At 48.1% G+C, this 22,920-nt stretch overlaps 1 protein-coding gene and 1 long non-coding RNA gene across 3 annotated transcripts in view; one reads left to right on the top strand and one right to left on the bottom strand.

The window, feature by feature from the left end:
* The window catches only part of HNF1A (HNF1 homeobox A), a 25,130-nt gene extending 6,545 nt beyond the window's left edge, over positions 1–18,585 (bottom strand). For both annotated transcript variants that reach the window (XM_077160047.1, XM_077160048.1), the window contains exons 1-3: positions 18,257–18,585; positions 9,543–9,742; positions 67–253 (exon numbers count right to left, since the gene is read on the bottom strand). In XM_077160047.1, coding sequence (XP_077016162.1) covers positions 67–253; positions 9,543–9,742; positions 18,257–18,585 — 716 coding nt within the window. The remainder of the gene's footprint in view (positions 1–66; positions 254–9,542; positions 9,743–18,256) is intronic.
* LOC143683748 (uncharacterized) lies at positions 16,354–22,920 on the top strand. The gene is made up of 2 exons (XR_013175630.1): positions 16,354–16,708; positions 22,660–22,920. It is a non-coding gene; the product is annotated as an uncharacterized LOC143683748 (long non-coding RNA).

Here is a 22,920-nt window from a genome sequence, read left to right as displayed (position 1 = left end):
CTTCACTTCCCCAGCCTTGCCCCAGCCCGGATCAAATGTGTGCCACTAACCCACCAGCCATTCTACCTGTTGCACTCCTCTACCAACGCCTCTCGCTCCTCCTTGCTGGGGTTCTTCTGCCTCTCATAGGCCTGGAACAGGATCTGCTGGGATGCCGGACCCCACTTGAATCTGTTCCTCCGCCCCTTCTTGGTTGGCAGCTCATCACCTGTGGGCTCTTCAATCAGACCACCCTGCCCTGCGTGGGTGAACTCTGTAGGCACAGAAAGCCATGAGCAGAGTCCTGGCCGCTCCCACCTTCCCCTGTCACCTCTCCAGACCACCACACCCTGGAGTCGTTCTCATCCCCAGAAAGTTGAACCAGAGTTGCTTACAGCTAGGACTGAGAAAAGCATCTCATTCAGTGACGACAAACAGCACATGTGCCGTTACTCCCTAACCTGTGTTCAGGGCAGACATCACTAATCACTCCTTGCCTGCTTCTCTACTCAACCAAAATTTAATCTCACAAGTCTTCTCAGTACAAGATCCCAGCTTTGGCACATTTGCTGTCCTCATCTTACCAATGAGGAAGCTGAGGCTCAAGAAGGTTAAATATTTTTCCAGGGCCACACAGGAGAGCAGAAACTTGAATCGTGTCTCCTGAGTAGATTCACAGCTATTTTCAACTTTCCAAACTTTGAAGTAAGTCAGGCTTTAAAAGGCCAGGAGCAAAGAGCCCCAGGCAGGGCTCATCAGCTGGACCCACTGCACTGGTAACTAGTGTATCAGACTATCCCTGAGCAGGACACCCAGGGAATAGGATGGGCAAGTGTCGGGATATTTTTATGACAGTGGAAGAAGGAAGAATAAGTGAGAGGTACAGCAGTGGTAGTGTCCTCACCATCTGACTGCCAAGCAGTGCTCCTGGGGGAGACAAGATTAGACCCTTGCCAGCCACTAAAGCCCACTTGGCCCAGATTCCAAGTTTCTTGAGCAGCCACCCTCACCCACAGGCTGCCATCTTGCCTTTCTAGCCACACCCCCTGCATGGCCACAGACTGGGAGGGGAGGGGACCAAGATCTGGGGTACAAGAGATGATGATGGCCTAAAAAAATAAATTAGTACAGCTTAAAAAAAATTACCCTGTCAAGGCCATGAAAAACAAGGAAAGTCTGAGAAATTGTCACACCCGAGAGGAGCCTGGGAAGGCTTGATGATGGAATGTAATGCATCTACAGGTGGACAGGATCCTGGAATGGTAAAAAGATCTTAGAGAGAGACTGAGGAAATCTGAACAACGTATGGACTTCATCAATATAGGATTATTACTTGGGACAGATATGGTATACTAATGTTTCTAATAGAGGAAGCGGGGTGTAGAGTAGATGAGAAGTTGTATTATTTTTATATTACCTTCCCAATAGTCCCATAAGTCTAAATCTATTCTAAAATTAAAAGTTTATTTGAGGACTTCCAGGTCAAGATGACGGCTTAACAACGTGTGCGTTTTAGTTTGTCCTCCAGAACAACTACTAAATAACCAGAAACAGTACAGAACAGCTCTGGGGCCACGTCAGTGATCAGACACACAGCGTACCCCAGTTTGGACCAGCTGGGCCAGCTGTGAGCACCCCCCAGAACCGTGAGTTCCCAAAGGTGCGGTGGCCAGCGCCCCTCCCCCACAGGCCGCTTCCCAGAGGGGAAAGGAAAGGACTTTACCAACAGCAGGGACTGGGCACAATCAAACGCCAATTGTGGAACTAATTAACAAATTCTGACTACTAAAAATAGGCCCCCAGCTTAGGTGAACCTGAGCAAAGTGGAGGTTGCTCATTTTTGCCCCGCTGCCAAGGGGGCAGGGCTGACAAAAAAAGGGGGAAAAAAAAGAGAAGGAAACAGAGGTTTTTGTGGCTGTGTATCTACAAAGGCTTGACTACCTCTGGATACAGTGGCAGGACTTTTCAGGCTGCAACTGCCCCAGACATAGGCAGAAGTGAGCTCTTTTGGGGGCTTGTCTGGAGCCTGTGCCTTCCCCAAGGGAGGGGTGAAGCCCAACTCAGGTGGAATCCCTCCCTCAAGGAATTCAGACCCCAAGGCTTGGTAATTTGAAGTCATTAAAACTAGCCTACAACCTCTCCTCTGTCTCCACCATGCCCGCAGCAGGGAGAGTCTGCCAAAGTTAAAGGTACTGCATCATCTTATGCTGGTGGGACCTGCAATCAGACAAGCACCACATACTGGGCAGGATAAGAAAAACAGAGTCCAGAGACTTCGCAGGAAAGTCTTTCAACCTGCTGGGTCTCACCGTCAGGGAAAACCGATGCAGGTGACTCTTTCCTCCTGATAGGAGGCCAGTTTGGTCTGGGAAAATCTGGCTGGGGTGTATAATATCTAAGTAGACCCTCCTAAGTGTGTGTATGTGGGAAAGGCATCACACAAGCAGGGCAAGAAACAAGAAAACAAGAACTGAAAAATTCTCCTCTGTTAAACAAAACTTAACCTAAAGGTCCAGATAAAGCTGAATGGAATGTCAAAGAACAGATAGACAACAAATTCATCCAGCAAGAAAACCCTAGATAAAAGAAGTGAAAGCAATCTCCAGAATAAACTAATTAAGGTAATTAAATGTCTAGACGCCAGCAAAAAATAACAAATCACACCAGGAAAATTGAAGATATGGCCCAGTCAAAGGAACAAATCAATAGTTCAAATGAGATACAGGAGCTGAAACAACTAATTCAGAATGTACGAACAGATATGGAAAACCTCATCAAAAACCAAATCAATGAATTGAGGGAGGATATAAAGAAGGCAGGGAAAGAACAAATCACAGAACTTATGGGAATGAAAGACACACTAGAAGAGATGAAAAAAACACTGGAAACCTACAATGGTAGATTTCTAGAGACAGAACATAGGATTTCTGAACTGGAGAACGGAACATCTGAAATCCGACAAGAAACAGAAACTATAGGGAAAAAAATGGAAAAATATGAGCAGGGACTCAGGGAATTGAAAGACAATATGAAGCTCATGAATATGCGTGTTGTGGGTGTCCCAGAAGGAGAAGAGAAGGGAAAAGGAGGAGAAAAACTAATGGAGGAAATTATCACTGAAAATTTCCCAACTCTTATGAAAGACTTAAAATTACAGATCCAAGAAGTGCAGCGTACCCCAAAGAGAATAAATCCAAATAGACATACTCCAAGACATTTAATAATCAGAATGTCAGAGGTCAAAGAGAAAGAGAGGATCTTGAAAGCAGCAAGAGAAAAACAATCCATCACATACTAGGGAAGCCCAATAAGACTATGCGCAGATCTCTCAGCAGAAACCATGGAGGCAAGGAGACAGTGGGATAATATATTTAAATTATTAAAAGAGAAAAACTGCCAACCAAGAGTTCGATATCCAGCAAAATTGTCCTTCAAAAATGAGGGAGAAATTAAAACATTTTCAGACAAAAAATCACTGAGAGAATTTGTGACCAAGAGACCAGCTCTACAAGAAATATTAAAGGGAATACTAGAGACAGATATGAAGACAGAAGAGAGAGGTGTGGAGAAGAGTGTAGAAAGGAAGACTATGAGTAAAGGTAAAAAGAAGGAAAATTAGATATAACATATAAAATCCAGAAGGCAAAATAGTAGAAGAAAGTACTACCCATGCAGTAATAACACCGAATGTTAATGGATTAAACTCTCCAATCAAAAGACATAGTCCAGCAGAATGGATTAAAAAACAGGACCCATCTATATGCTGTCTCTACTCAAAGGACACGAGGCCAAGGACACAAATGGACATTTACACACCAATGTTTATAGCAGCATTATTAACAATTACCAAGAGATGGAAACAGCCAAAATGTCCATCAACAGTCAACTAAACAAACTGTGACATTTACATAAGATGGAATATTATGCAGCTGTAAGACAGAATAAAGTTATGAAGCATGTAACAACATGAATGGGCCTTAAGGACATTATGCTGAGTGTGATTAGCCAGAAGCAAAAGGGCAAATGCTGTATGGTCTCACTGATATGAACTGACATTAGTGAATAAACTTGGAATATCTCCTTGGTAACAGAGACCATCAGGAGATAGAAATAGGGTAGGATATTGGGTAATTGGAGCTGAAGGGATACAGATTGTGCAACAGGACTGAATATAAAAACTCAGAAATGGACAGCACAATACTACCTAACTGTAATACAATTATGTTAAAACACTGAATGAAGCTGCATATGAGAATGATAGAGGGAGGAGGGCTGGGGCATAAATGAAATCACAAAGAAAGATAGATGATAAAGATTGAGATGGTGTAATCTAGGAATGCCTAGAGTGTATAATGATAGTGACTAAATGTACAAATTTAAAAATGTTTTTGCATGAGGAAAAACAAAAGAATATCATTACTGCAGTGTGCTGAAAATAGATGGCACTTAATATTTTAAAATTTCAACTAATGTGTGAGACTAAGGCAAAAAATGTTGTTTGGTACAAATCTATACTTTGACTAGTGCATCTCCTAATATAACTTATGTAGATAGTTGACTGAACACCTTAAGTACATGGAACTTTGTATAGGACATGAGGTTTTGTAGTTTGTCCAGGTGATGCCCTGATGAATCCCAGAGTGATTTGATCAGTGAATGGAAAAGTATTTGCAAAGTCCCCTTCGGGGAATGGTGAGAACGGGGGAAAACTCAACTTCCCCAAGTTGAATTCTTGATATTCTCACAAGCAATGTGGACAACCAAAGCTATAGGCTGAGTCCCCAGTCTTGGGATTTGTTCGTATGAAACTTAACCCCACAGGGGATAGGTCAAGCCTACTTAAAATTAAGCCTAAGAGTCACCCCCAAGAGAACCTCTTTTGTTGCTCAGATGTGGCCTCTCTCTCCAGCCAACACAGCAAGCAGACACACCACCCTCCCCCTGTCTACATGGGACATGACTACCAGGGGTGTGGATCTTCCTGGCAGCATGGGACAGAAATCCCAGAATGAGCTGAGATTCAGCATCAAGGGATTGAGGAAAACTCTAGAATGAGCTGAGACCCAGCATCAAGGGATTGAGAAAACCTTCTCCACCAAAAGGGGGAAGAGTGAAATGAGACAAAGTGTCAATGGCTGAGAGATTCCAAACAGAGTCGAGAGGTTATCCTGGAGGTTATTCTCATGCATTAAGTAGATACCACCTTGTTATCCAAGATGTAATGGCGAGGCTGGAGGGAACTGCCTGAAAATGCAGAGCTGTGTTCCAGTAGCCATGTTTCTTGATGATGATTGTATAATGATATAGCTTTCACAATGTGACTGTGTGATTGTGAAAACCTTGTGTCTGATGCTCCTTTTATCTACCTTGTCAACAGATGAGAGGAACATATGGAATAAAAATAAATAATAGGGGGAACAAATGTTAAAATAGATTCAGTTTGAAAGGCTAGTGATCAATGAAAGGGATCAGTAAGGGGTATGGCCTGTAAATTTTTTTTTTCTGTTTGTTATATTTTTCTGTTGTCTTTTTATCTCTTTTTCTGAATTGATGCTAATGTTCTGGGAAATGATCATGATGATGAATATGCAACTATGTGATGATATTGTGAATTGCTGAATGTATGTGTTGGGAATGTTTGTGTTTCTTGGATTTTTTTTAATTAATAAAAAATTGAAAAAAAAAGAGGCTGCTGCCAAAAAAAAAAAAAAGTTTATTTGAAAAGACTGAGAAATTTGTAAAGCGATATTCTTACCCCACTGTGGATTTGATAGGGGGCAGGGAGAGAAGGGAGAGGTTCAGAGAGCATCTGGTGGGGAAATGCATTGTAACAGCTTATGCTTATGTTTTCTATAATGCCAAGCACTTCTACACGTTTCAGGATAGCCCTATATGGTAGAAACTATTTTTATCACCTTTTTATAGTTGGGGAAACAGAGTCATGGGAAAGCTGAACAACTTGTCCAAAGTCCCACACCTGCCAAGTGGCAGTGCCAGGATTTGAACTAGTGCAGTCCAACTCCGAGCCTTACACCTGGCCACCATAGGCTGGCACGGATAACTCAGGCCCACTTATTACACTTGCTCCTTCTCTGGTAGATCTCCAGTCATTCAGTCAAATGTCTATTGATTCTTTGAAAGTTCACCTAGGGCAGGTACCTGCTTTTGCCTGCAGAGTATCATTTCAATACAATTCGGGAAATATCCTGATCCTCCTTGGGGGACCCCCTCAATCCTTTTCCATCCCATCTGGGTGATGTGCAGTGACTTCATCCCGGCCAGTAAGAACACCACAACCCCTTGCGCCATGCTTGGTTGACTGGGAACCCGGCTGAATCCCACCAAAATAGAATTTTCTCTCAAGAAGTGGTGCTGGGCAGTCAATTAATTACACAGTAGAACAAAACAAACCCTGGGCACCAGTATCTCCATCTGTAAGCTGAAAAGAATAATAAAGGCCAAACCAACTTGTAAAGAAGGAAATGAACCCTGACTCTACCTCACACCAGACACAAACGTCAGTTCCAGATGGATTGCAGCTCTAGACGTGAACATTGAAATAAAACTATTAGAAACAAATATAGGAGAACATGCTCATGACCTTGGGTAAGACAAAGATTTCTTAGACAGGATACAAAATCACTAAACTTAAAGAAAAAAAAGTAAGAACTTCTTTCAGCGAAAGACATCATTTAGAAATTACAAGACAAACCACAGAATGGTTTTGCCATACCTATATTTGAAAAAGGACCTGTAGCCAGGATATATCTCTTAAAACTCCTATAGATCAATAAGAAAGCAATACAGGCAATCCAACAGGAAAATGTCTAAGCTCCTTGAATAGGAGCTTCTGAAAGTCCAATAAGCTATGAAAAGTTACTCAACATAAGTAAAATCATCAGGGCAATGACAGTTAAAACTGCAGTGAAAACCACCATGTAGCCACCACTGCTGAAATGATAAAGACTGACATTAGCAAGTGTTGGCAAAGATGTAGAGCCCCTGGAATGCTCAAACATTGCTAATGGGAGTGTAAATTGATAAGTATTTGGTTAATATCTACTAAAGGCTCAGCAACTCCACACCCAGCTTATGCGCATATACACATTTAGCAAAAGACAAGTACTGTAATGTTCATAGAAGTACTGTTCACAAGAGCAAAAAATCAGAAGCCATCCAAATCTTCATGAAAGAAGAAAGAATAAATCCTCTGTATTCACACAATGGAATATTCATACACAGCAATGAGAATGGCCAATCTATGACAACATGAAACTCCATGGATGAATCACAGAACATAATGTTAAGTGAAAGAAGCCACTGTATTGTATAATTCAATTGATGTAAACTTCAGAAACAGCCATCATTAGCCTGTGGCGATAGAATTCAGGATAATGATGACTCTTGCTAGGGGAAGAATGGCTTGTGGGAAGCTAGGAGTGTTTTATTCTTTATCTGGTTGGTAGTTAACAATGTTACATTCACTTTGTGAAAATTCTCAGAGCTGAACACTTAGGATTTGGACATTTTTTATACTAGACTTCATTTGAAAGTTTGCATTATTTTAAGCAATAAAAGAGTCATTCGGCTGCAACTAGCTGAAAAGAGGTACTGTCCCCTCTGAAGCTGCTAAGCTGGTGGGATGGCAGAGCTTCTAGGGTCCATCTTTGCCTGCATGAAGAGAGCCTACTTGAGAATATTAATCCAATATAGAAAAAAGGAGAGCCCAGAGATGTTGTTCTGATGACATTATTTGAGCCCCTGGATCTAGCCATGCCTGAAGCTGCCATGGCCTCAGTTATGTCTGCGAGCCGATAAATTCCCTTTTTTATTTAAGTCAGTTTGAGTCAGAGTTCTGTCTCTTGCTAACAGAAGTCAGATATTTATTTCAGTCATATCTTGAATGCTCTTCATCTTAAATTCTCTAAGCTGAAATCCTTGATTATACTTCTAACAGTTCTCTCAGTAGTGCATATGCATTTCATTTAATATTGTAAAATTCATTCCAGTAATGGTTTGGGGAGAAGACACTCAGATCCCCTCAAAGCCAGACTGTCTTCTAACAGATATTGAAAGAAATCCTTATGATTTCTTCTCATATTAATTAGAACAGTACAAAAAATGTACTATCTTGTACTGTTTTTCCAAGTGTGCATTTCAGCACAATGAACACCCCCCAAATTGGGGTGAAGACGAGGCCTGGAATAAGGGTAAGGGATGTCTATTGTATACATTTTTTTTCAAAATGATTTTTCACTATTGGTGCAAGTCTGAGTTGGTACCTCCTCTTTGTAAGGATCTAAGGCAATTTATATCAAAGATTTCTAAGTCTATAACCTAGCATCCCACTTGTAGGAATTTATCCTACAGGCACATGCACATGGGAGCACAAGCATGTAAAAATAAGAAGGTGTTTGGCAGCAGTAGGTTGTAATAACAAAAAATCAGAAAAACCGTAAATGTAGCTCAGTAGAGAGGATCAGTTAAATAATGGCATCTCCAAAAAACAAAATAATAGTGAATTGCCAGCAGCCATTAAAAGAAAAAATAGATCTCTTGGTGCTGATATGAAAAGGTGTACAAGGTTTATTGCTTAGAGAAAAGCAAGGTACCAGACAGTGGTGTAGTATGCTCCCATTAACTAGAAAAAGAACAGAAAAAAAAAAAGTATAGATGCATAAAATTTGTCTCAAATAAAACGGGACTGGCTATACCAGTGGCTGCCTTAAGGGGAGGACACCTAATTTTATTGTAAACCTTAATTTTTATTCTAATGTTTTTGACGAGTGTATATTGTCTTTTTAAAAAAAAAACCTGGATAATGAATAAAAGAAACGTTAAATAATTACATATAGACAGATGGAAGCCCCAAAGTGTGAACATGCACTCAGATTTTGGTGGAGGGACCAGATAAGGAAAATCAGTCATTCCCTGAATATTACTATGCCTAGACTTCCAGGGTTTGCAGCAGAGAATTTCCTGAGCATGTCCCTTGCCTCTGAGTTTTTACTCGTGCTGTTCCTTCTACCTGGAACACTCTTCCCTGCATCTCTGTGGGTCAAAATTTGACTCACCCTTTAAGATCTAGTATAAAGGTCATGCTTTCAGTGTGAACCTTCCTGCCTCCCTGGGGAATAACAGATTGCTCTCGTACTGCAGGCCGCTCCGCGTTTTGAAATATTGTATGTAAACCTCTTCACTGGGTCTGGCACAGTGAATCCTGGACAATCACCAACTATTATTGTTATTTTGTAATCACGTGATATAATACATGTTTCACTGTATCACAACGACTTTTACTCCTGCTTCCCCACTCAATAGTGAGCTCTCAGAAGGCAGGGACCCAGTTCATCCATTTTTGGATGCCCAGCAACCCTACTCTCTCCCCCAGAGTGCCTTGAGCAGAATAGATGATAAAGGCTGGTTGGAGCCCACGGATCTCCTCTCAGTGTGTCTGTCTGTGTAATGGGGATGGGGAAGCTTCCAGCCCCCACCCCCACCCGCAAGCTGCAGAGAGTTCCAGAGCCCTGCCAGGGCAGACACGGGCCGCGGTCATTACTTACGCTGGGCCACCTCTCGCTGCTTGCGGACGTACCAGGTGTACAGGGCAGCTCGCTTCTGCGTCTTCATGGGGGTGCCCTTGTTGAGGTGCTGGGACAGGTGGGACTGGTTGAGGCCGGTGGTGTCGACCACCTCCCGCTGCGGGATGTTGTGCTGCTGCAGGTAGGACTTGACCATCTTCGCCACTCGCCACGGGTCCTCCCTGGGAGGAGGGCAAGGATAGGACCTGCTCAGTGGGGTGTGGGGAGGGGACCCTGCAGAGCGGGATGGGAGCCCTGGGTGCTAGGAGGGGATGGGGATTGTGAGTGAAAGCAGGCATGGAACCCAGGGACCTGCACCCTGATTAGGGACAGGGGATTATGGGCACTTAATGCCAGGATACAGGGACAGGGGACAGGTGCATGTGGGGACACACATAGGCACATGGCAGACACGGCAACACAGGCCATGGACACACAGATGTGGGAAGAGACAAAGGCTTAGAAACATGGACACACAGACAAATGGACACATGTAGATATGAAGAAACTCCCACAGGAAGTTTATGCAAGCCAGGTGGGCCTCCTTTAAAGTGCTTACCCTCATTCCACGTGAAATTGTTATTTGTGGCTGTGAATCAGGCACTGTGAGAGACTGTAAACCCTTTGAGAGCAGGAACAGAACTGCCTGGTTCTTGGTACCAAAAATAGGCCTGACATAGCGTGGATGAATGGATGGATGGATGAGTAGGTAGATGGATGGATATGTGGATGGATGGATGGGTGGACGGATAGATGGATGAATGGGTGGGTGGATTGATGGATGGATGGGTGGGTAGGTGGGTGGATGAATAGATGGATGGATGGATGGATAGGAGGGTGGGTGGGTGGATGGATGGGTGGATGGATGGATGGGTGGATGGATGAGTGGATGGATGGATAGGAGGGTGGGTGGGTGGATGGATGGGTGGGTGGATGGATGGATGGATGGTGGGTGGATGGGTGGATGGGTGGATGGGTGGATGGATGGATGGATGGGTGGATGGATGGATGGATGGATGGATGGATGGATGGATGGATGGATAGGAGGGTGGGTGGGTGGATGGATGGGTGGGTGGATGGATGGATGGATGGTGGGTGGATGGGTGGATGGGTGGATGGGTGGATGGATGGATGGATGGGTGGATGGGTGGATGGGTGGATGGATGGATGGATGGGTGGATGGATGGATGGATGGATGGATGGATGGATGGATGGATGGATAGGAGGGTGGGTGGGTGGATGGATGGGTGGGTGGATGGATGGATGGATGGTGGGTGGATGGGTGGATGGGTGGATGGGTGGATGGATGGATGGATGGGTGGATGGGTGGATGGGTGGATGGATGGATGGATGGGTGGATGGATGGATGGATGGATGGATGGATGGATGGATGGATGGATAGGAGGGTGGGTGGGTGGATGGATGGGTGGGTGGATGGATGGATGGATGGTGGGTGGATGGGTGGATGGGTGGATGGGTGGATGGGTGGATGGATGGATGGATGGGTGGATGGATGGATGGATGGATGGATGGATGGATGGATGGATGGATAGGAGGGTGGGTGGGTGGATGGATGGGTGGGTGGATGGATGGATGGATGGTGGGTGGATGGGTGGATGGGTGGTTGGGTGGATGGATGGATGGGTGGACGGATGGGTGGATGGGTGGATGAGTGGGTGGATGTGAGGTTGGATGAGGGAGACCTACTGGAAAAAGGAAAACACTGGATTTGAAATAATGAGAGAAGCATAGATTCTCTCATTCTGTAGTCAGGCTCCTGAGGCCCAGAGTGTTTGTGTCACTTGTCCAAGGTCTCTTAGCTGGTCCAGCGAAATTCTGACATACCTGAAAGAACTGTGTATGTCAGCTTGTCAGGCAAAACTTACACAGGGTCAAATGCCTCATTTCCTACACTATAGTACACTCAAAATTTCTACACTAAACCCTAGATGGTGGCACCGCCAGTTTTCCCCCAGCATCGGAGCAGGTGGTTCTTAACTACGACCCAGGTGAAGTGTTATGAGCTGGCATTCAGAGGCCTTGTACAAAAAAAAAGTATATATTTGAATACCAAAATCCCACCCTGTGGGCTGAGATTCTCTCGTTAGAGAGACTCAAGGGACCCAAGCCCCCCTACAATCCGTGTCCCTCTCTGTGTCCTCTCCTGCAGTGGGTCGGGCTCTGTGTGGGACTGGCAGGGGTCAGAATGACCCACACTATAAAAATTCTCATTTTTCTCTTCCTCTCCTGTCTCAATACCCCTTTCTATCTCTGTCTCCCTCCTGAGCATGTATTACAAATGTGTGTGGGCCAATGCAGCACCATACAACAAAGCCAAATGAGGCAGACCTGGGATTTGAACCCAGGTCTGTGTGACTCCAAAGCTTGTGCTCTCACCCCCTTGACTCAGCAGTTCTGTTTCCGGGATTTGTGCTTTCTGATATTTGCGCATGTGACAAACGGCACATGTAGAAGGCAATTCATTGCCATGTTACACGCCCTAGCAAAAGACTGGAAACAATCCAAATGGCCAGCCAAAGGCCACTGATGGACTAAATTATGGAGCATCCATTTACTGCAACCACAAATTATAGAAATGTTCCCCCGTGAATTGTAACAAATGCTCCACACATGAAAGGTGTTAATAATGGGGTGGTATATGGGAACTCTGTACATATCCATGATACTTTGTAAACCTACAACTCCTCTAATAAAAATTAAAAGCAAAAAACAAAAAAAAAAGAGAATCACTGAGGAAGCTCTGAGTGCAACCAGATGGAACAGCCGTAAGACAGTCCAGTACGTCTGGTATGTCTGCTGGGCTGCTGTCTGGGTAAAATAAAAAGTGGGTATACATTATCTATCCATACGTATTACCTTGAATGTGCATGAAATACACAAGCAACACTGGTTGCCTCCAGAGGAGAAAACGGTGCTGTGGGCTGGGGAGGAGAGACAGAATTTTCTGTTTCTCTTCTGTACATTTAAAATTATGTAATGGTCTAATATTATATATCATATATACTGTATTATATAAAATAGCGGTAGTTTCATATTTAAAATTGAATCGTAACAACAAAAAGCAAATACACCCCCCCCCCCCCGGGGCTCTGAAGCTCACCCTCAAACTGCCCTCTCTCACAGCTCATCTCTTCCTCAAAGAATCAATCCTTGCCTTGACCCCTTGGCAAGGTCCTTCTCAGATGTCAAGGCACAGAGCTGCCCTCCAAAAGCTTTGGCCTTCTGACTTCCTCCTTTTTTTTTAATCAGCAGATCCCAGGCAGGCAGAGAGGAAAGGGAAGGCGGGGACAGATCAATTTAAATTGGTCTAGCAGTAGTTACAGCAAAGCCCAAAAGTGTAAAAAGGACTGCCGTGAGAGTTAATGTTTCTTGAGTGTATAAGCCAGGTGCTGTATAAGCTAGGTGCTGTGCTAAGGGCAGGTAATTGAAATCTTATGCTAAGCCAAGGAAGTGGGTACTCCTATTATGCCCATTTCAGAGATGAGTAAAACAGGTTGAGAAAGGTCAAGTCACTCACCCAAGGGTCTCACACATATTTCACACTCTGTCGAGCCCCCAAACCCCTTCCCCGGCCCCTCTCTCTCCCAGCTCTCAGGCATCCCTAGGACCCTCTTCTCCCTCTCTCCCCACCCACAGGTGCCAGGCAGAGCTGGGAGGTGAAGGCAGCACAAAGTCCAGCCCTGTGCTTCATGGCAAACACGATTATCTGATCTCTGGGGCCGAGCTGCCTGCCGGCCTCCCCCCTCCCCCAACTCCAGCCGTCACCCTCCTGCACTGCCCCCCTCCCCCCCTCCCTGCATTCCCTCATCTTGGAGAGAACTGGGGCAAGCTCCCCTTCGCCAGGGTCACCTCCTGGGCTCAGTTAAAGAATTACCATCCGCTGCTGGCCCTCTGATTCCCGGTGCCTCTCTGCATGTCTGTGTGTCTGATTCTCTTTTCTCCTTCCTTTCTCTTTGTCTGTCTGGCTTCCGTTACACTCGCCACCCCCCCTCAGATTCCACCCCACTCCCCCCAGGTCACACTTAAGCTGAACTTGAGCATCAAGCAAAAGCCAGCCACCTTTCACAAGTGAGCGTGCAGCACTTATAGACAGACAACAGGCATTTGAAAACGAGAACCAAAAACGTTCAAGAAAGCTAATGTGAACTTTCAATTTTTAAAGTAATTCCTGTAGAATTAGATTGCAAACTCACAACAAAAAATATGTGATTTAAAATGCCAGTCAGAAAACAGGGCCACGAGGACCTGCTGTCTTCCCCCTTCCTGGGAGAAGTCAGTTTTTTTCTAGAACCCACTGAATCAAACGATATGTGTGTCTTTCTTTGTCTCTCTGTTCTTCTTGTGCACTCTCTCTCTTGCTATTTTTCTGGGTTTCTTGCTCTCTTCTCTGCCTTTCTGTTTCTGACCATCTCTGTGTCCCTTCTGTGTCTTTCTCCCTCCCCTTTTCTTTCCCCTCATCCGTGCTCTCCCACTCACTCTCTAAGGACCTGACGTTTATCCGGACAGCTTCCCCAACTCTTCCCCACCCACAGCTAAGTGGAGATGCTCCAGGCATCTCCTGCTTTAACTCCAAGGGTTTGGGGAGTCAAAGCAACCTGGGTTCAAATCCCACCACTGCCAGTTATCACCTGTGTGAGATCTCGCATGACCCACAGCCCTTCTGGAGTGTGAGATAAATCCATGCCTACCTCACAGTGCTGTTGGGAGAATTAAATAAGTTCCAAATAGGAATGAAGCATGTAAGGTAGGGCCTGGCCCACCGGAAGTGCTCAATAGGCAGGACGATATTGCTGTCACCATCATCATCAACCACATAATCCAGGGACTCCAGCTCCAAGCTGAGGGAAGAGGGCCAAGGAGAGGAGAAGGTCTGCCCACCCCCTATATCTCGCCTCCTTCCCCTTTTGGGGTCAATCACACATCCACGGCTTTGGGCCTTTTCCCCTCGGGTCTCTGGGGTTCCGGTGCATCTAAGCTCATGGAACTGGGAGACCAGCCTGTTAGGACCCCTCACCCCAAGGGGCTCCTGTAGACCTGGGTTTGAATCCAGCTCTGCCCTTCACTCTCCATGTGGCCTTGAGAAAGTTGCCTAACGTCCTGTGCCTCAGTTTCCTCCTCGGTGTTGTGCGGCTAATATTATTTCCTATTTCAGAGGGTTCGCGGGAGGATTCAACGAGTTAATGCATTTGCAAGTCCTTCATGAGCTCTAAAGCTCTGCGTGGAAGCGAGTCTGTGATGCAATGAACGAGACGAAGTGAAACAGGAGGAGCGACCGGGGAGGGAGGAAAAGGAGGTGAAGTTACCAAGGAGAGGCATGGAACCTCAAGGGCCCCGGGAAGAGCATGGGGTGGAAGTACCTGGGTCCGAGCCCCCGGCATTACCACTTTGTAAGGATTACCTTGGGCAAGTCACTTTGCCTCTCTGAGCCTTAATTTGCTCATCTGTAAAAATGCATTCCGTTAACAAGAGCTGCCTTTGAGTGCACTTAGGATGCAGGTACCCTACGAACATCAGGCTTTTGAATCCTGTGAGTAAGTGTTATTGTCATTTCTGCCTTGCAGAGTAAACTGAGGTTCAGAAGGATGAAATCACCAGCCCAAGCCAAAAGGGACAGAGCTGGGATCCGAACCCAGGCCCAGCCAGTTTAATCAGGGGTATCAGATCCTTTGTCCCACCTTGGCCGCTGGGTTCCTGGGGCTCAGGCCCTACTATGAGACTTGGCAATGCCCAATGGGGAGGATCCAAGAGCTTCAAGGTTGGGGTATGAGGTGGATGCAGGCTGGACCCTGGCCGACGGGGCAGCAGATGTCCATAGAGTCTCAGAGTCATTGTCCCCCACTCAAGCATGCTGTTTGTCAGCCACTGGGCTGGGCAGAGGGCATCTGAGTGGTGAACAAGGCAACACAGGCCTTCTGCTTGAAGAGCTTCTGCGATCACAGCAGGAGACAGAGAACAGACACATAAGGTAATCATGGCTGTGATCTGTGACAGGGGAAAGTAAATGAGGGTAATAGGAGAGAGAGTCACAGGGGTAGGGCCCACCTTTGGATGGGATGGTCAAGGGGCACCTCTCTGAGGAGGGGACATTTGAGCTGAAAGGAGAATGAATCTGCCATGGTAAGATCCAGAAAGTAGGCTCCACGCAGGAGGGACAGCACGTGCCAAGGCCCTGAGGCAGGCATCGGCTTGGTATGTCAAGGGACAGCAATGTCAATGTGACTGGAGCAAAATGACTAAGGGAGAGAGAGGTCAGGGAAGAGGCCAGGGAGGCTGGCGCGGGGACCAAGGCACGGAGTTTGGATTTCATTTGTTGTCCAGGTGGGGAAACTGAGGCAGAAGGCGGGAAAGAGACATGCTCAAGGTCATGCAGTGAACTAAGAGTGGAGACTAAGGGAAGCACTCAGGGTCTTGCTGTGACCTTAGGCACAGGGCACCCCAAAGGAGTTCTGGGACCCGGCACCCACCCCTGCCTTCTCCCAGACATTTGTCCCCTCCAGAGAATCAGCTTCCACTCAAAGTCCTGCGCCGCACCATCTTTGTCCAGCTTCAACCTCACCCAACACCCCGGCGTCCATCGAGGTTCCCCACCTTTCTCTCTGGCTTCTTCCCCTGCCCTGAGGCCAGAGGGCCCACTTTTTTTCCCTCAGGGCGTTTTCAGCTGCCTTTTGTTACCTGAACAATAAGTAACCCAGGTAGTTAGTTATAAACTCCACAGGAACAAGGAGCTGGTTGATAATTTATAGCAACATCTCAAATTTAAATGGAAAGTAAATAGCCTGCTGTTAGCATTAAAGAAAACCCAGTCGGGGTGGGCGGGGGAAGCACTCTAGCCTCCTCTCAGCTTGGGGTGCCGCAGTCTCTCCCCAGCGGGCCTGGGGTCCCTCCACCCTCCTTGGCCTGGGCTCTGCGCTACCTCTGCAGGCCTCTCTGTCTGTCTCCCCGGGGCCCTCTCTCGGCCTCCCCGCCTCCCCTGTCTCCCTCGGCTTCCTGGAATGCCCCGGGTCCCCACTGGCCCCCAGGGAGCACTTTGACCTCTGTTCCTTCCTCAAGAGCTGTGGATCAAGCCTCCCCCCCCACCCCGGCATCTCACCAAAGGGGCTGCTGATCAAGAGGCCCCACCTAGCCAGGTAAGAAAGGCCCCTGGCACCCCCTGCCCCCGCGCCCATCCGGGGCCCTCGGCGGGTCTGGGCCAGCCCCACCCTGCCCAGGTTGTCCTCGCCCTGGCCTGGCCTGTGCCTGTGCTCCTCCCTGCCGCGCGAGCGCCCTTTGCCCTCGTCTTCCTGCCAAGTCGGGGGCCCCCCGACCGCTCTCCTGTCCCCTTCCCGGGCCCTCGGGAGTCCTGGCAGACCCAGAGGTTTACGTGAGGTCACCGGGAAGGCCAGGATCCACCAGCCCTCCCCCACCCCAAGCCAGGATCAGGACCTTGGACAGAAAAGAAACGCTTCCTTGCAGAGAGTCTTTGGGACCGGCCCTCAGACCCCCCCAAGGCACCGCAGGCCCCTAGTCAGAGAGATCCGGGGCACCGGAGAGTATGGGGTTTGGAGTCCCACCTGGGCGTCCTTAATCAAGCAACTCGCTGAGCCTCAGTTTACCCATCTGTGACGCAGCATTATCAATAGATAACCAACTATTAGATGGTTAATACTAATGGATAACAGTTCCTTGGGTGGGGGGGGGATCTCAACGTTGATTATGAATGGGAGGCCTCAGCACAGTACCTGGGGGGTCGTACCCCTCAGCATGCTGGTGGGGGTTAGGGTGGAGGTCATGGAGCCTCCCCACCCCACGCTCCCCCGTCCCCACCCCCTCTGGGAGGTGGGGGTTTGGTTTGCTCAGGCTTCTGCAGGCCACCGTCCCTACAAGTTAATGATCACAGGCCTTATCAGAGCCTTTTGCCATTTATAAATTTATAAAACAAAAGAGAAATAACAAAGCCCGTGGGTAATTAGTAACCAGGTCAGCTCTGCTGAGGAGAGGGGAGGCATTGAGCACAGGACCCACCCAGTTCTCCAGGAGATGGGGAGTCAGCCAGCGGACAGGGGTACGGGACCGGGAGGCTGCTAATGGCGCCTGCTGGCAGGGTGGGGGGGCCTGTGGCTGAGCAGGAAAGGGAGCAGCTCCTGACCCAAGTTTCCATCTTCCCCAGGTAAGACAGACCTGGGCTTCCCCTGCCTGAAAGTCTTGAGTCCCAGGGTGGCCAGGGAAGCCCCTCAAACCCCAGCCTCAGCCCTTCTCCCCTGCCACGCTTCTTGGGCCCTGAGTCTATACCTGGAGGCCTTGGCGGGGAAGTTAGAGTTTGGGGGATTGAAATGGCCATGCTGGCTAGAAATTTCTACCACCCTGTGGCTCTCTAGGCATTGGGGTTGTGGGCTCTGCTGATATTTCCGCCTTTTCCGAGCTCCCCTGGAGCATGTCTCCACCTCCCAGGTGCTGGGCTGAAGGCTCAGGTTCAAGGAGGCACAGGACTCTGCAGAGGGGCTGCCCGGGGACTGGGTCTCCTTCCCCCAGGCAAGGACCCCTCTGAGCCCCTGTGGGCCCCGTCCCCCTTCCTGACACCTAGGCTCAGGGCCGCAGCTCATAGGGACCTGGAACTCTGAAGAGCAGCTGCTCAAGAGCTGGGGCTGGGCCCCTCTGGGCTCCGTCTTGGGACCTGGGGGCAGGGGAGGGGTCCTTACTGCAGAAGGGTCTCCACCACGGCCTTCTGGTGGGCCGCCTCCTCGGGGCTGAGGTTCTCCAGCTCCTTGAGGATGGGCGGCGTGAAGTCTTCCCCGTCGTCGTCCGTCTCGTCCTCGGAGCCCCTCGTCTCCCCCAGCCCATTGGGGAGCTCGGCCAGCTCCCCGCGGCCACCGCTGCCGGCCTCCGCCTTGTCCAGGGGGCCGTCTCCTCCGGCCAGCAGGTAGGGCCCCGGCTCCCCCAGCGCCTGGATCAGCGCCTCTTTGCTCAGGCCCGACTCGAGCAGAGCGGCCAGGAGCTCGGTCTGCAGCGGGCTCAGCGTGGACACCATGGCTCCGCTGTCACGTGTGGGCCGGCCGCCCGCCCGCCGGCCGGTGGGCGCAGACCGGGCGCCCTGCACCCCCAGAAGCCCGCGAGCCAAGCCCCGTGGGCACCCCCAACCCCCAACCCTGGCCCCGGCGGCCGGTGAATCAGGGCCCCTGCCCGCTCTGTTTACATTGGAGCTGGGGAAATTCTCCAAGGTTCATATTTATCCGTGTGCTTAGCGAAGGGCCTGAACTTTGGACTTCAGCCCTGCGGCGCGCGGAGTGCAGGCCTCATGGCGGACGGGGAGCCCCGGCCTAGCCCGGGAGTGCGGGGTGGGGGAGGAGAGGGTGGAGGGCCCCAGGGCGCCCCGGATGCGTGGGCACTGGCAGCCAGGGAGGCCTTGGGGTGAGCAGCGCTGGGTCCCACTCCTAGGACCTTGCAGGGGGTCAGACTGAGGCAGGAGAGCAAAAATAATAATAATAAACACGCGTCCCCTTTTGGGGGAAAAAAGCAGCAAAGGCGTTCTGGGCAGCTGAGCCAGCTCCCCTCAAGGGCAGGGTAAGTCGCATTCATTTTGGGGGATCACCCTTCCCCCCACCACCACCCCCAGGCTCAACAACCAGACCTCCCCATAGGGAAAACGTGTTGACTTCAGTCTACTGTGTTTGAGGAAGGCTGCTGGGTCTGAGGGGTGCCCGATTGCTTCATTGTTTCTACCTGACACTGTGGGAAGCTGTAGGGATTACCCCCGTTTTAGAGAGAAGGAAACTGAGGCTCCGAGACGTGAAGCGATTTGCCCAAAGTCACACAGCCTCCGAGGGAAGAGGCTTGCAGGGCCGGGACTCTGTAAGGAGACAGAGGCACAAAATTTAAGGGGGCACCAAAAAATTCAGTACCCCACATTAATACTGTGATGCAATGTCTTAAAAACTTAAAAGGAATGCAAAGTCCAAGAGAATGAAGAACTTGTCCACACAAGAACTTGTATATAAAATTCAGAGCAGAATTATTCCTAATAGGAGGAAGCAACTCAGATGTCCATTACCTGATGAATGGGGAAATTATAAAACGAATAAAGTACCGGTCCGTGCTACAGTATGGACGAACCTAGAAACATTACGCTAAGTGGAGGAAGCCAGTCCCTGAAGGCCACACTGTTTATGATTTCATTTTATATGAAATGTCCAGAAGAGGCAAATCTAAAAAGATGGAAAGTAGAATAGTGACTGCCAGGGAGCTTTGGGGGGAGGATGGGGAGAAGGGGCTTAGATGGAGCAGCTGTTAACGGGCTTTCTTTTAGGATGATGGGAATGTTCTCAGATTGATTGTGGTGATGGTTGTGCAACCTTCAATCCTCTAAAACCACTGAACTATACACTTCCGAAGGATGAATTTTACGGGGCATGAATGATAGATACATCAATAAAACATATTTTTTACCTGAATGCAGAAAAGTCCATGATGAACAAATGTCAAGAAATTAAATTAGGCCAGGGTCCAGCCCTGCACTTCCACGGCCTGCCTCCCTCGGCTCTCCCTGAGCCCAGCCCTGGGTGAGAGCCTCCCCGCCACGCACCCCTTCCCTTGTTTAGCCACAGCTTTCACAGCATTCGACGTCTCCCGGGAGGGAGGCACACTCTTTCCCCGAGGAGGCTGGGTGGTGCTGAGGGGCCATCCCCACCCCCCCTCCCCAAGCTGGGGCATTTCCAGAGAGCCCTTGAGTATCTTGCGGGAGTTTGCAGAGTCAGGGTCAGGTTTGGCCAAGAAGGAAGAGAAGGAGCCATCAGCCTGGGCACCTGCCATGTGGGCCAGGCCAGCAGAGGAAAGGGGCCTGGCCAACGATGGGTAAAATCCGAAGCTCTGCCCCCAAGTCAGAGCAAATCCACCTTCTCTGTCTGTTCGCCACCCCACCCCACCCCCACAGAGCCTGCGCTCCAGCCCCTTACTCGCTTTACTTCTTCATTTTTGCACAGTTCTCATCATTGTCCAAGATACTTCACACTGGGTGTAGCTAATGAGGACGTGCACTGTGGCTTACGGCCCTTAAGATGATGCCATTTGAGATATATTATGTTAGGTTTTTTAAAATTAAATTTAAAAATAAGAAAACATTTAAAAGGTTTAACCTAAAAACTTTTTAAATTAAAAAAAATACGTATTTTCACCTGTTTCTCTTAACTTTTTTAACGGTGCTACTGGAGCATTTAAAATGGCATAAATGTGACTTGCATTATATTTCTGTTGGACGGGCCCGCTGTCTGATTGACTCACATATGATGTTGATTATTTATGGACCCCTCTCTGCCAGCCTGTGAGCCCCGTGAGAGCAGGGCTTTTGTCTGTCTAATTCACTGCTGTATCCCCAGCGTCTGGAATAGTGCATAGTAGGTGCTCAATAAATGTACTGAATGAATGACTGAGTGGGTAAGGTTCATTATGCACTGACGATGTCTACTTAGCTCTGTGCTAAGCTTTAGCCACGCATGTGATTCTCAGAACAACTCTATGAAGCTGTAATTATCCCCATGCTGCAGGGGAGGAAACCCGCTCAGAGAAGGGAAACGGCTTGCTCCGAAACCGCCCCCCCCCCCCCGCCAGGTTTTAAACCCAGGCTGGCCACAGAGGTTGACACCAGCTGTGCGACTGGTGGCAAGCTGCTCAGGGACTGGGCAGCCTCCTGCTTGAATTCTCAAGTCCAGGAATTCTGTCCTGGATCCTAAGCCACACTCCATCAGTGTCCCTTCCTGGCTTCCCGGTCCTGGCTTATTCCCCTCGGCAGGGAGGGAACTTGCTGCTGGCAGTCGGTGACTTTTCACCTAGAACAGGGACCCGAGAAGGAGCAAGGGAGGAGGGGGGGTGCTGGATGTTTGGCACAACTTTTGAACTCATGTTGTACTGGAGGCCAGGCAGCTGGACTGGTGACTGCGACTGAAAGTAAACTTGGTTGGAGAAGGGATGGCGGGGTGGGGGGAGGGGAGAGCCTCCTGGGGCCTCCCCTGGTGGGGGTGGGGGGGTGGGGGAAGAGTCACTCTGATGGATAAAAAGGCCTGTCAGTCACCTAAGCCCGCCCTCCCCACCCTCACTGGGCAAAGTGGAATTAACTCAGTGTGGGGGGAGGCGGTTTGCCTTCCTGAGAATTTGCAGGGCCTGGCTTAAATTTCACTGTGCATACCCACCAGCAACCTTGCCCAGCTGGGTGGCTTCCCTCTCCCACAAAATAAAGATATGGATCTCGTAGAGTTGCTGTTAAGACAGTTTCTATAAAGAGTATAATGAAAGGATCCCAGACTTTCTTGGTTCAAGACACCCTTAGTGTCTCAACATTTCCGCGACATCTCTAGCCCTCTTCCCCCCACTAAAAAACCAACAGTCATGTTTAGTAAGCGGTTAGGTCAAAACAATAAATATATATGCCCTAACAATTTAGTGGTCACTTGAGAAAACAATAAAGAAGGCATATACATTGAAAGAAAATATTTTTAATTCATTCTTAAATAACCTTAAGAACCTACCAACAGGAAAACAAACAAACAAAAATAGAACATACCAACAAGATACATCTGTCTTCGGGGCTCTGCGAAGATTTTCGAACCTTGGAATCAGATTGGACACTACACCCTCATTTCCTGTTCCACAATGATTTTTGCAAGATACTTGCTCTTTTTAAAAATATATTTTTTATTGAGAAATATCCATACACATGCAGTCCAATCATATTATACAATCATTGCCTCACCACATCATCACATGGCTGTGTATTCTTCACCATGATCATTTTTAGAATGCTTGCATCACTCCAGAAAAAGAAATAGAAAGAAGAAAAAGAACTCATACAACCCATACCCCTTACCCCTCCCTCTCATTAACCCACAGTATTTTAATCTATCCAATTTTCACCCTTTATCTCCCCCATTATTTATTCATTTTTTTTCTCCTTAATATTATTTTTTACTCATTTGTCCATAAAGGATACTTGCTTTTTTTTTTTCTTTTGACATGGGCATGCTCTGGGGATCGAACCTGGATCTTTGGCTTGGCAGGCGAGAACTCTGCCACTGAGCCACCATTGCACCACTCAATGCTTGCTTTTTAATCACAGCAATTGCCAGAAGCCCAGCTTCACACCGCTATGACATCGTTGGAAGGAGTGCATCTTCAGCGAACCACGAAATCGTGTTCCACCTTGAGCTAGCAGTTTGCAAAGCGTCCAACAGATGCCGCTGTGTTTCCATGAAAAATCCTCTAAAATGGTCTGTGGCCCTGAGCCACTTCACTGCACAATTTGAGAACCGTAGGTCTAATGGTTGTCCCCTGGACATAGCAGATATTCAATAAACGGTAGCTGGGCACTTTTTCACGA

Source organism: Tamandua tetradactyla, chromosome 5 (assembly GCF_023851605.1).
Source record: "Tamandua tetradactyla isolate mTamTet1 chromosome 5, mTamTet1.pri, whole genome shotgun sequence".
In the NCBI taxonomy this organism is placed as follows: Eukaryota; Metazoa; Chordata; class Mammalia; order Pilosa; family Myrmecophagidae; genus Tamandua; species Tamandua tetradactyla.
The sequence above is the reverse complement of the archived record's forward strand: the minus strand, read 5'-3'. Positions and strand labels throughout refer to the sequence as shown.